Source organism: Thalassophryne amazonica, unplaced genomic scaffold (assembly GCF_902500255.1).
Source record: "Thalassophryne amazonica unplaced genomic scaffold, fThaAma1.1, whole genome shotgun sequence".
Taxonomy (NCBI): Eukaryota; Metazoa; Chordata; class Actinopteri; order Batrachoidiformes; family Batrachoididae; genus Thalassophryne; species Thalassophryne amazonica.
The window spans coordinates 198,391-212,087 of record NW_022986265.1 but is presented as its reverse complement, the minus strand read 5'-3'; the positions used below and the strand labels follow the sequence as shown (position 1 = coordinate 212,087).

The window sequence follows — 13,697 nt, the reverse complement described above, 5'->3', positions numbered from 1 at the left end:
AAGCTGTGCGTCGTCTTTGTTCAATCAGTCTCTATGAGCGCCTTGGCCAATGTTCGCCTGGCTGCAGGGAGGCGTGGCCTTCCCTCGGTGCTTCTTCTGGCTGCAGGGAGGCGTGGCCGTCCCTCGGTGCTGCTGTAGGGTCTCTGGCTTCTCCTGCTTCCCCCCTTGGCCCGGCGCTCTGCCAAGACGAGCTTGCCGAGGCCGCAGGGGCGCTGGGCCACCAACCCTACAGCAGTGGTTTAAATGAAACCAAGTGTCCTTACCGTCTACTTTGACTGCTGTACGTGAGGCAAGAATAACTTTGAAAGGACCTTCTCGGCGGGGCCTGTCCCACTTCTTTTTGAACACCTTGACGTAAACCAGATCACCAGGCTGGATGCTCTGATTTTCAAGTGGAATCTCTGCTTCTCTGTCTTCTGTAGCACCTTTGACCTGCAAAAAGATAGTTTTGTGTATTTGGGTTAACTGTCTCAGATAATTATGCCATTCGTCTTGTAGCTGCTCCAGCGATGGTCCTTCGTAGGGTCCTCTCAGGTATGGAATAGGCATCGGCCGACCTGTAAGAGCTTCAAATGGTGTCAAATGGGTTAGTCGGTTAGTTTGTGAGCGCATTGACAATAAAGCAAGCGGCAACGCATCCAGCCAGGTTAGTTTGCCATTACTGTCTGCTATGATTTTGCTAGTTTGTTCTTTAAAATGCCCATTAGCCCGTTCCACCGCCCCATTTGATTGGGGGTGATAAACACACCCAAAACTTCTGTTTGATACCCAATTGTTTGAATGTTTCTTGTGTACCTTGGCTACAAAAGCCCTACAATTGTCAATGAGATAGTATCTGGAATGCCAAATCTTGGAAAGACGTCTCGGCACAAGAATTTGGCTACCGTTTTATGGTCTTGATTTGCAGAGGCTACTGCCTCAATCCATCGGCTGAATCTGCATATCACTACCAAAACATATCTCATTCGTTTAACTCGATTTTCAGCTCCCATGTCTATGAAATCCATCATAAGATGTCTGAATGGCCCATCAGGGACCGGAATGTGGGCTAAAGGGGCTGTGAATGATTTCCGGACATTGTACTGTGCACATACCTCACACTCATTCAACAAACGGTCCACTGTAGCTGCCATATATGGTGACCACCAGACAGCTTTTAGTTTGTTCATAATTTGACTCGCGAACATGATCGGGTCCGTAGGGCCCCAAATGATTGCATGTCGTAATAAATTGGGTGGTAACACAAAATGTCCATGAACTACTGCGCCACAGCTTGGTCCGCTGGCCCTGACTGCGTGTCTCAATAGCGCCTCGTTTAACCCACATTCGTTTTTCTTCTCCACTGGCCCTACTTTGAGCCACTATCAGTGCGTCAAGTGAAACCAGTGGGGCACAATCTTGGATGGTTAGCAGGGGAAACATATTTTCTCCTTGTGCTTCCTTTTGCGAGCTGCGTCATCTGCTAGATTGTTACCTTGAGCTATGATATTATTCTTTTGATGACCTGCACATTTAATGATGGCTACCTCAGACGGTAATTGGAGAGCTTGTAACATTGGGAAATCGCTTCTCCATGAGTGACAGGGGTGCCATCTGCTCTCAGGAATCCCTTTGTTTCCAAATGTTTGCATGTACATGACATACACCATAAGCGTAGGCTGAGTCTGTGTAGATATTAACACGTTGATCTTTAGCTATCTGGCAAGCCATAGTTAAGGCTTTGATTTCTGCCAGTTGGGCTGAACAAGGCTGATCAATTCCTTGGGACTCAGTAATTCATAACGGGTTTCGCCATCCGTGTTTAGTTTAACAATCCCCATACCCGCATGCAATCCCGCGGCATCCCGAAAGCATGAGCCATCCACGAACAGGGTTAGATCTGCATCTATGGCGTGATTATACAAATGTTCTCTGGCTCTCAAAAATTTCTCTGTCTCTGCCACACAGTTATGTGGAGTACCATCTAACGGTGTGGTCAATTTGGTGGCGGGATTCACCGTGTGACAACGTTGTATTGTTATTTCTGGAGCGGACAACACAACTTCATATCCAGTGCGTCTAGCTTGTGTTAAGACCAAAACGTTGACTGGTTAGCAGGGCATGTAACTGATGCGACGTGTACAACGTTACTGCATGTCCCATGATTATGGATGATGCTTTTTGAAATGCAAAGGCAGCTGCTGCTAGAACCCTGATAGCATGGTGGCAATCCTGTTTCAATGTTGTCAAGCTTTGTACTATAATAGGCCAATGGTTGTTTTCCTTCATTTGTTTCCTGCATTAGTACAGCACAAGCATATCCAGTTTTTTCAGTAACATACAAATGGAAAGGTTTCCATAATCTGGGTTACCTAACGCGGGAGCAGATTGCATGTCTGTTTTTAGGGCCTCAAAAGCTCCCGTTGCCTGATCTGTCCAGACGAGGAGAGCTGCATTGCTTGTTTGCCCCACTGCTCTAATCATGGCACGCAAAGGTGCAGTTTTTATAGCATAATCACAAATCCACGGCCGACTGTACCCTGCCATCCCAAGGAATGAAAGCATCTGTCCCACTGTTTGGGGTTTGGGAGCCTTGATTATAGCCTCCACTTGGCTTGGGGCTATACATCGCGTGGTCCCACACAACTGTCTTCCCAAGTATTCTACTTGTTGTTTGCAGAACTGCAATTTGTCCTTACTTACTTTATGACCTCCATCTGCCAATGCATGCAATACATTAATGAATCTTTTTCACACTGTTCTTGAGTCTCTGATGCAATAAGGAGATCATCCATATATTGCACCAATGTACTGGGTATATCAGGTGTTGTAAATCTTCAGCCAGGACTTTGTTAAAGATGGCTGGGGACAGGTTCAGTCCCTGAGGTAGCCGTGTATACGTTAGCTGTTGTCCCAGAAATGTGAATGCAAACAAATGTTGTGAGTCTAGGTGCACAGGCCACTGAAATAGGCTGAACCAGATCGATTACTGTGTACCATTTTGCTCCAGCAGGGATGCTTGATAGTATAGTATGCGGATCAGGTACTATAGTGCATCCATTTCTATTATTGCATTGACAGGACGCAGATCATGTACCAGCGATACTCTTTGGTATTGTTTTTAGGGATAGGATAGATAGGAGTATTGCATGGGCTTGCAGTTTTTAGTAGAACTCCAGCTGCCATTAGTCCCTTAATTACTGGTTTAATGCCTTCAATAGCCTGAGGTTTTAATGGATACTGCCTTTGGTGAGGCAGTTTTGCTCTCGGTTTTACTTTTATTTTTACTGGTAGGCTGTTTTATTAGTCCTACATCCGTTTGCTTTTGGACCCACACCACTGGTGGTATTTGCTCTAACAATTTCTCTTGTTGGGCCGATAACACCATCTGTCCCTCTGGTCTAGGATTGAGCTCCACTTTTGAGCTATAGCCTCATCATTTACTTTTAAATTATTCGTATAAACTGCTGGTCTTTTGACAGATGTACTTGTGGACTTTCCATGTTTTGCCATTCTTCAACTTCTGAGGCTGTCTTTACCATTGGACCTAGGTCATGGGATTCGTACTTTTCTGAGACTAAAGGGTCACATGAGGCATGGCATTCCGGCACTTGATACCATGTTGTTCAGCTGAAGTTAGCTTGACAGAAGCTGCGGCCCCTTGGGGGCCTAAATAAATTTCTGTGGTTGGTTATGTGAACAGCCGTGATTCATCACTACATCCCAGCAGCATGCATAGTCAGTTTTGTTCTTGTTTGGCATCGAACATCAGGGTGACATGTAAAGGTAAACTAGGTGTATATACTGCTTCATAGTGTTGTTCGGCCCAGGGGCTTCCATTTTTCCCATTGCAGTTGAAGATTTGAATTTTCTGGTTGTAACTTCAGCCAGTATACCATGGGTTGCACAGGTCGGACCTTGTTTTCCATGTCCATAAGCAGCATAATGTGGGCGAGTGCTTCGTCAGGAAAGTGTATTTGCAGTCCTTGATGGGTACACACTATCTGGGTTTGTAGCTTACATAAAATGTCTCATTCCCAGCAAATTCACAGGTGTATTTTGTGAGTATAACAGGGGTGCTTCAATTGTTTTTCCTGCAATCGTTACAGGAAGTGGGCGTGTGAAAGGTATTATTGAGTCTTCCCAGAGAAGCCGATGGTCTTAATTACAGACCCAGAGAGGGGGAGATGAGCGCCCATTTTCCCTATGCAAGAGTATGTTGCCCCTGTATCCACCAATGAACGGGAAATCTCTGTTTTGTATATTAACAGTGACGGTTGGCTCTTCCTTAGGTATCATCGAAATAGCCAATGCCACCGTTTCCCCCTCTGTCTTCTCTAGGCCTCCCTATTGCCAATAGGCAGAGGGTCCAACCCAAGGTCGGGCCGGACATTTCTCATTCGATGTCCAGGTTGTCCACAGCTCCAACACTCATTAGAGGGTTGATCCCCTATTGGGGGTGTTGGTCCCATAGGCGGTCCCGCTTGACTGTTCCTGGGAGCTGAGTTTTGGAATCTGCTTCCAAATGAAGGTTGGCGAGATCCTCTTCGCCACCCTCCTCTTTGACCTTGAAAGTTCCGTGACTCTCCTCTCCACCCCTGACTGTAGGTGGGTCCATTTCCGGGTGGCCAGTGCTATGGTAGTGATAGTGATGCTCCACTGGTGCCGAGACTTCTCCTGCAGCAGTGCTCCCTGCTGCTCCTTGGGGGCTCTGTGTGGCTGTTACACAGGTGCCTGTATGGTGGCAGCAGTGTTTGCCGTAGGGCCTAGGCTTGCCGACTCAGAAGGAACAGGGGTCATCATTGGTGCCTGGGTCTTTGTTTTTTCTTTCTTGACTTTGGTTAGCTCTCCCAACTGCATCTGCACCATTTTTTCGTCAGGATTTTGCTGCATCTTCTTCTTTTTGTTTTTCTTTCTTGTAGATTTCAAGATGGTGACAAATATGCTCAGAGTATAAAGCCCAATTCATTTTTGATAGTCCCACGACTCCATCTAGGGCTTTCTGAACCTCATCTGGTAGAGCCTTTTTTACAGTTATTTTAAACAGGATTTCAGTTGCTGGAGAATGGTTCCATGCATTTCCTGTTTCCCCCCCGCCCATCTCTTCTGGAATCGGTGCAGGAACTTCTTTGGGCACTCTTCAGGTGTCCACTCCTCATCATCCAATTTAGAGGGATCCAAGACCTCAGGGTACTTTCTTCTCAGTCCTTCCCACATGGAGTTTCTATAGCGATTAAAGGGGACTTCATCATGTTGATTAGTGCCCATCATTTGTGTTAGTCCACCTTTCCTGCTAATTCTTCAGTGTCATGTTTTCCCATGACATGCATTAGCAAGGCTTTTATGTCACCTAAAGACAAGGTTACCCCTGCAGTGCCTTCTTCTAAGGCAGTTATCCATCTCCCAGCTCCTTGGGTGATGTCTGGCAGTCTGTTGGCCAGCCCCACCATGTCTGTTCAGCTCCATGGGTATAACACATGATGACCATTTCTAACCACCAATGGGCATATGAGGTCTTCGTCCTCCTCTTCTTCTGTGCGGGCTCCATACTGTCTTCCAGATCGAGTGCGACTGACTGGTTCCAGGCAGTCCATCCAGTCGGTTATATTCTGTTCTAAAGCCGCTATGTCTTTGGCTACACATTGTTGTCTTTGCCTGAGTCTGGCCTCTTTTGCAGTCTCAATGATGATCTCACCAGAAATTTTTCGGGTGGGTGGCTCTATAATGTGATTCCCTTGATTGGGCGTCGATTGTTGTAATATTCTTCTTTCCTCGGCGTCCCTATGTCTTTGTATTCTTTCCTTCGCTAGCCGAAGTTGCTCAGCTAGTTCTTCATTATCTCTTCTGGCCAGATCCAGTGTGTCACAGAAGCTCTTGTGCCACTCTTCGGAGCCTCTATAGCCTGTGAAGGTCCAGTCGGCTGACTTATGGTGGGAGGGGACGGTTTTCAGTGGACCTCGATGTGCAGGCGGAGCCTTCAGGTCTCTCTCTTTATCCTTGTCTGCCCTCTGTGTCACTGTTATTTGTGGCCCCCCCCTGCTGGTCGTGGTGTGCGACCACTTACTTTCGGACTTGGAGACCTTGTATGATCCATTTGACAGACTGAGGACCTGTCTCCTTGTGGCTCTCGAGCTTTTAGTGTCAGTGTGAATTTGCCCCCACATCCATGCCTTGGTCCTCTTCACGAGTTCCTAATACAAATTGTCCAGCTGTCTTTCCCATATCATGACGTTTATATGGGGTGGCTCTGCTTCCCAGCTCGGTGCACTGGCTTTAGTCTCTTGGATCTTTCCTCTGTCATTTTTTCTCTTTTCTGCTGTAGCCTCTGTGCTTCCTGCTTGAACAAGGCCAAAACTTCTTTTTCTTCAGTGCGTTTTTTGTTGTTTTTACGTTCTTCTGCTGATCTTTAATTTCTTTTTCTGTATTTCTACCGCAACTGCTTCACACAGTCACCGGATCAAATGATCCCTCCAAAGGCCATTGCCTGCCCCCATGTGACCTTTTGTGCCACTTTCTCATACATTGGTTGGCCTTAGTGCGTTTTCCTGGATATTTTCTTAGTACTAAGTCTAGCGGGGTACTTTCCCGACCTTGACCTTGAGAGTTACCCATGTAACCCTGACAAACGCTATGTGAGGTGTTTCTATGGTGTTCTGGTAGTCCCGCTGGGCTGTCCTGATCCAGACCAATAACTTGCTGGCTGTAACACCTGTTTTGGTATTTTAAACCCTTAAAGGATTAAATTTCCAACTGTTATGCCCGTCTTCTTTTTCTTTAACTAATATGAAAATTTACCTGTTTCCCACCGAACCTTCCTTGGGACCAACAGTCAGAGTCAACCTAGGAAACAGTTCTTCACCTGGATCGGTTGGTAGTGGTTACTAAATGATTTTAATGGTATGCTAAGTTCTTTATTAGGGTCAGCACAAAGCAGCTCCAGCCACGGGGTTAAAACCCTGATGCCACAGACGCTTATCAGCAGCTCCCAATTATTAGAGGGAATTGTTCTTTCTTTTGCTTCTGATTGATTACCTTAGTAAGCTGCCATAATTTCTGATTGATCTCTTGTTCGTACCTGCCAATGTTCTGCTCCTACCCTGTCAAAATAGGTCCTTTCCAGCCAAAAATGTGTCCTGATTCCCTGGGTTTCGATGTCTCCGTCAGTCAAGTAATGTTCTGGGAGTATTATTTCATCATCACTTAAGTCTCCCATCAATGACTGTCCCAAGCATTGATCAGTCTGTCAGCTTTTTCACTATAATCTAAGCTTTATCTCTTTTGATTTATAACCAATTTTATTTATTTAATCCTCTTACAACCCTAACACTTCCTAATGTCTTTGCTCCCGACTTTCTATTTTCCTTCTAATTTTTTTAACTTTCTGCTTCTAGTCTTTTTCTGCTATATTTGTTTATTAGTTTTCTTTCTTTGAAATAATATATTTACATAGCACTCTTCTCCTGTCTTTTTCTTCACTGTCTCTGTTTCACACTTTCCTCTCTGCCTGTCATGCACCTCCCAAGTCCTCCTGTTGGGTCTAAATACCTCCCCCTCGTACTCTTTCACATTAATCTTGTATGTCAGCCAGCTTGCAAGCCCTCACAGCTTTTTGCTTGCACCTCCCCGCTTACTCTCCATTCTCCCACACACAATTTTCAACAGCTTTATACACAAAAATTATTAAAAACAACTTTCTATATATCCCTATCTAGACTTCTGCCACTTTTCACTCCGCGGCTTTAAACAACCTTTTTATTCACTTAACACCAATGTGTTCTGTTTAAGCATGTATCTCTTCTTCACATTAGACAGCTTCTCCGGCGCTGTCAGCAACTTCATATATTACTTTTTTACAAGCCCTCTTTGAGCGTACAATATTTCATTTACTTCTACGCCTTACCGCGCCTCGCGTGCGTATCCTGTGCTTAATATATTATTTTTCACCAGCTCCTTTCTGAGCATACAATATTTCATTTATTTCTACGCCTTACCACGCCTCGCGTGCGTATCCTGTGCCTTTCTGCACTTTCTTCTACCTTTTTTTCACTTACTGAGCTCCTCGTGAGCTTAATGTGCCTTTGCACTGAAAATATTCTCTTTTTCTTTTCTTATAAAAAAACTCATATTACTGTGTACTTAATTACTTATTCTTCTCCCACGCCCCACAAGCGTGTATCTGGTGCCTTACTGCACTATTTTCTGCTTCATTAATTCTCATGTATTCTGCACTAACTCTTCATTTATTTTATTTTTTATAGTTTTTCTCTTTTCTTAAAAAATGACGTCCTTTATTGAGCTCTTTTACATCCTCCACTTTGCACTTTTAAATCTCTTTATCACGTACAGTATTTCTACTGTGCCCCCTCAGGCGCTTATCTTGTGCTTTCTCTGCACGTATTCTCTTGTTAAAACTCTTTTTCTCACTTATTTCACTTCAGTCTCTGTTAAACTCTTAAATAACCTTGTATTACCTTGTATCTATTTGTCAGTATACTCCCCTAAATTAACCCCTACAACGCATGCTATCAGCCGGCACGTTAGTAACGAATTTCAACACCAATTATTCTCCAAGCATCCAGGTTAGTTCTTCACGCACTCTTTCCGCACCAGAGTTCATGAACATTCCTGACCTTTCACTCACACAGACATTCTTTTTCCCGGGAACACACACACCTTCTGAGCATTTTATCTACAAGGCCTGATAATTTTCAATCTTATCTTTTTTAGTCTCTTATCAATTTTCTTAGTCCAGGTTCTTTTGGGTAAGAGGCAATTAAAAATATCACCTGTCAACTTGGGCGGAAATCCCGACTCACTCCTCCAGATCGTGCAGAAGTTATAAAAGGTTTCTGCTTACCTTTTAGTCGTGATCACTGTTATTTACGGTCTGGAGGGATGAGCTGGACTGCCCAGGCTGCCGGAATGCCCCTGGACCCTCCTGAAGCTGGCTCGCCAAGTTCTGTCGCGGCTCGTCTTTTTGGTCTTCTCAGGATGTCGTCTTTTAGATAACACAAACTAATTGCAAGTGATATGCTAGAAAAAGGACACAACACTTTAGAATAATTCAGCCTTAAGCAAGATAAAATGCACAGAGTTTTTAAGTTTATTTAAGCCTTCGACACAAAGCTTAGACAAACTGAGTCCTCTAGAGAGACTGAATATGACAACCGCGCTCATCTATTTATTGGAGACCCGCGGGCATCGCTCCTCCTTCAACTTTTTTATTTATTTCATTCCTAAGACATGGTTTTCTATTGGAAGCGTCCTCTAGTGAACCCTAAGCAGGTGTTAGGCCATTATTTCAATGTGACAAACGCTCCCATTAAAACGTGAAGGATTTACAACTGATTTTTTTAAAAGACCTTCAGCCACATGTGCAGCTGGCCTGAGGCCCCCTCCGCACGTGGCCTCAGCCACACGTGCAGCTGGCCTGAGGCCCCTGCACGTGGCCTGCGGGAAAGCACCTAAAAGGCCTTGGAAAGCCCCTGACAGACTGAATGACTAATAGAGCCCTTTTTTTTGGGTTGAACACCTGCTAGTTCAACCAGAGGACATACAGTTCGGATCAGGACACTTGATAGTTCATCACAGTTCAAATATGGACCTAAAAATTCTTCTACAAGGGTTTCCAGTTTGGTGGGCTCAGGGTCTGATCACTGCTTTTTGCAGATGATGTGGTCCTGTTGGCATCATCGGCCGTTGACCTCCAACACTCACTGGATCAGTTCACAGCCGAGTGTGAAGCAGCTGGGATGAGGATCAGCACCTCTAAGTCTGAGGCCATGGTTCTCAGCAGGAAACTGATGGATTGCCTACTCCAGGTAGGGAATGAGGTCTTGCCCTAAGTTAAGGAGTTCAAGTACTTAGGGATTTTGTTCATGAGTGAGGGGATGATGGAGCATGAGATTGGCCAGAGAAACGGTGCAGCAGGAACGGTGTTACATTTACTCTACTGTACTGTTGTGATGAAAACGGAGCTGACGCAAAAGGTGAAGCTCTCGATCTACTGGTCAATCTTCATTTCTACTCTCACCTATGGTCATGAGGGTTGGGTTAAGACTGAAAGAACTAGATCGCGGGTACAAGCGGCTGAAATGGGCTTCCTCAGGAGGGTGGCTGGTGTCTCCCTTAGAGATAGGGTGAGAAGTTCAGTCATTCGTGAGGAGTCGAGTCGCTGCTCCTTCGTGTTGAAAGGAGACAGCTGAGGTGCTTCGGGCATCTGGTAAGGATGCCCCCTGCGCGCCTCCCTAGGGAGGTGTTCCAGGCACTTCCATCTGGAATGAGACCCCAGGGAAGACCCAGGACGAGGTGGAGAGATTACATATATAGCCACACTGGCATGGGAACACCTCAGGATCCCCCAGTCAGAGGTGATCAATTTGGCACGGGAAAGGGAAGTCTGGGGTCCCCTGCTGGAGCTGTTGCCCCCGTGACCCGAACCCGGAAAAGCGGTTGAAGATGGGTTCCAGTAGGTGAAAGGTGCTTGGACCCCTTAAATTTCTGTAACAACTTTAGTGCTCCTGTGATTGGGGTGGTTTTGGGGGGGGGGGGGGGGGGGGGCTGTGACTTCACCCTGGGCCTGAACCTGCTTGATATCAGCCCTGTTCTGGTTACTCACTCATCATTCACTGTTAGAAGAAACCTGGTGGAAGTGTTCAAAGTAATTGATTATCTTAGTGTTTGTGTAAAACTTATTGATTGATTAATTTAAATCACAGACACACTTTGGATCTGATGTGTTCGCAGTAGACCTTTCTGGATCTGGATCTCGTCACCGTGTTGGACATACAAACCCAGATCGAGGCCAGAAAGCGTCAGCAGTCCATCTGTACAGATTTGTGGAGGACCTCCTGTCTCTGGCATTCTGGCCGTGAAGAATTCTGTCTTTTGTGGTAGATGTTTAACACATGGACATCTGTCTGCTATTCACAGGTCGAGGCGGGCTGCGTGGGCGTGGTGGCTTTCCTGGCCGAGGTGGACGTGGCCGGGGGAGAGGAGGGGGTCGGCCAGCTGTGACCCGTGAACAACTGGACAATCAACTGGATGCCTACATGTCAAAGACCAAAGGTCACCTGGACGCTGAGCTGGACGCCTACATGGCCCAGGCCGATCCAGACAGCATGGAGTGAGCTGTGGCTTCGGCGCTTCTGTTCAGACTCAGAAAAATGTTTTAAATTCTGTTTTCTATCACCAGTCGACACTTCTGTCTTTTTTTTTTTTCTCTCTGTTTTTTTTGTCTGGGCTGAAAAATGTTTTTAAATCTCAAATGATCCCCAAGAACTGAAACCTGTTCCACGGTTCTGATGAAGCTTCTGTTGTGAGCAGCTTCCTAAATTATTTGAGTTCTCGGAGCAAAGTGGTCTTTGTGTTTTGTATATAAACCACTCAGTACTTTATCTTCTTTGTAGTTGTCTGTTCTTAAAGTATTTGTGATGTCACACAGGAAAAAATGTTTTTCTTATGACCTTAATAATCCACAATGCGAGCAACCTGACAGAAGTCCTGAAACTCCCCTACAAAAGAGATTTAGAAGAACTAACTGAGGCTGGACACCCGAGGGCTGTCGGACCAAAACCAAAAACGGATCAACTGGGCGAGGGGGCGGAGCTCAGAGAGCACACAGATAGAAAACAGAAACAGTGTTTGTCTTCTCGCTCTGACAGATATTGTTGTGTGATTTCTGCCTCATTCTGTTAGAAAATCCTTTTGAAGCTCTGTGTCCTAATAAAACTTTGATGGTCTTAAATGAGGCACAACAGGAAGAAGAAAAGGTTTCAGTTCCTGGACTGACCACTTGAGGCTGTTGTGGGCTGTCTGTCATTTGGAGTGTTTTATTACAAATATCAAATAACATCCTTTGTCCTGCAGTTAATTGTCCTCATGGATCATCTGAACGTCTCCACCACTATTTGTATGAAGTAAAGTTTTGTCTTCTTTGATCTTGTGTGCTAACAGTGTTAGCACTTCAGGTAGCTTGATCCGTTCAGTCCTGTTCATCTGCGGTTACTGAGGAAAAACAAGTCAAAGTTATCAGTTGTCACTGTGCAGCCCCCAAAACATGATTTATTGACCAACTTGTAATAACTCGGTAAGATTTTTGGGGTGTTCAAGCTTCATTTGCCCCGCCCACGCCATTTAAATATGGGTTGGTCATGACGTTTGATGTTTCCTGGTCTCTGGAAGACACGTGTGTGTGTGTGTATATATATATATATATACACGTGTGTGTGTGTGTGTGTATATATATATATATATATATATATATATATATATATATTGTTGGGTATTTTCTCCTCCAAACATTCTTAAAACCTTTAACAAGACAGAGTCAAGAAACACCAGTGAGACAGAAAGTCAAATTTAGCTCGCGAGGAGTGCAGACAGTCCGTACACGTAGTACCACTGAAAGCACTGGGGACTGCTGCGCATGCTCACTCTTTTTATTAGGAAAACCTACCCACATTGTGAAACTTGTCCTAAGGGGGGGGGGTTCGCATGACAAGTTTCCTCCCGTAATACAAAACATCTCATGGCACGTATGCCAATGGTTGCAGCTGTGTCGAGAAACGGTTCCTTTTGTTTAATCATATCTTTGAAGGTCAGCACATCTCGTTCTTGCAGGCTCCTCTGTTTGCACTTATCATCTGTTCTGCAAAAGCTTGGAGTGTCCTGTTTAAAACAGTAAGCATTTGTACAGCATAAGGTCAAAATAACCTCCATCTCTTCACTCCCAGTCGTTAGTGGCTACAAAAACCAAGTTGTGCTATCAGTGTAATAATAAGTACATTCTCAGGGTTACGTTAAGACAGGTGCAAAACAGCTCAATAACATTTCATCAGAACAAAGACAAAGGAACAAATGTTTAACAGTGATAAAAAAATATATATATAAAATCTTTAACATATATACACTCAACAAAAATATAAACACAACACTTATGGTTTTGCTCCCATTTTGTATGAGATGAACTCAAAGATCTAAAACTTTTTCCACATACACAATATCACCATTTCCCTCAAATATTGTTCACAAACCAGTCTAAATCTGTGATAGTGAGCACTTCTCCTTTGCTGAGATAATCCATCCCACCTCACAGGTGTGCCATATCAAGATGCTGATTAAACACCATGATTAGTGCACAGGTGTGCCTTAGACTGCCCACAATTAAAGGCCACTCTGAAAGGTGCAGTTTTATCACACAGCACAATGCCACAGATGTCGCAAGATTTGAGGGAGCGTGCAATTGGCATGCTGACAGCAGGAATGTCAACCAGAGCTGTTGCTCATGTATTGAATGTTCATTTCTCTACCATAAGCCGTCTCCAAAGGCGTTTCAGAGAATTTGGCAGTACATCCAACCAGCCTCACAACTGCAGACCACGTGTAACCACACCAGCCCAGGACCTCCACATCCAGCATGTTCACTTCCAAGATCGTCTGAGACCAGCCACTCGGACAGCTGCTGAAACAATCGGTTTGCATAACCAAAGAATTTCTGCACAAACTGTCAGAAACCATCTCAGGGAAGCTCATCTGCATGCTCGTCGTTCTCATCGGGGTCTTGACCTGACTCCAGTTCGTTGTCGTAACTGACTTGAGTTGGCAAATGCTCACATTCGCTGGCGTTTGGCACGTTGGAGAGGTGTTCTCTTCACGGATGAATCCCGGTTCACACTGTCCAGGGCAGATGGCAGACAGCGTGTGTGGCGTCGTGTGGG

The 13,697-nt window shown here is 45.0% G+C and overlaps 1 protein-coding gene across 1 annotated transcript in view; it reads left to right on the top strand.

Annotated features, from left to right (window-relative positions):
* Positions 1–11,375, top strand: part of chtopa (chromatin target of PRMT1a) — a 97,088-nt gene extending 85,713 nt beyond the window's left edge. The window contains exon 6 of the mRNA XM_034165432.1: positions 10,912–11,375. Coding sequence (XP_034021323.1) covers positions 10,912–11,108 — 197 coding nt within the window. The 3' untranslated portion in view covers positions 11,109–11,375. The remainder of the gene's footprint in view (positions 1–10,911) is intronic.
* Positions 11,376–13,697: the final 2,322 nt, after the last annotated feature.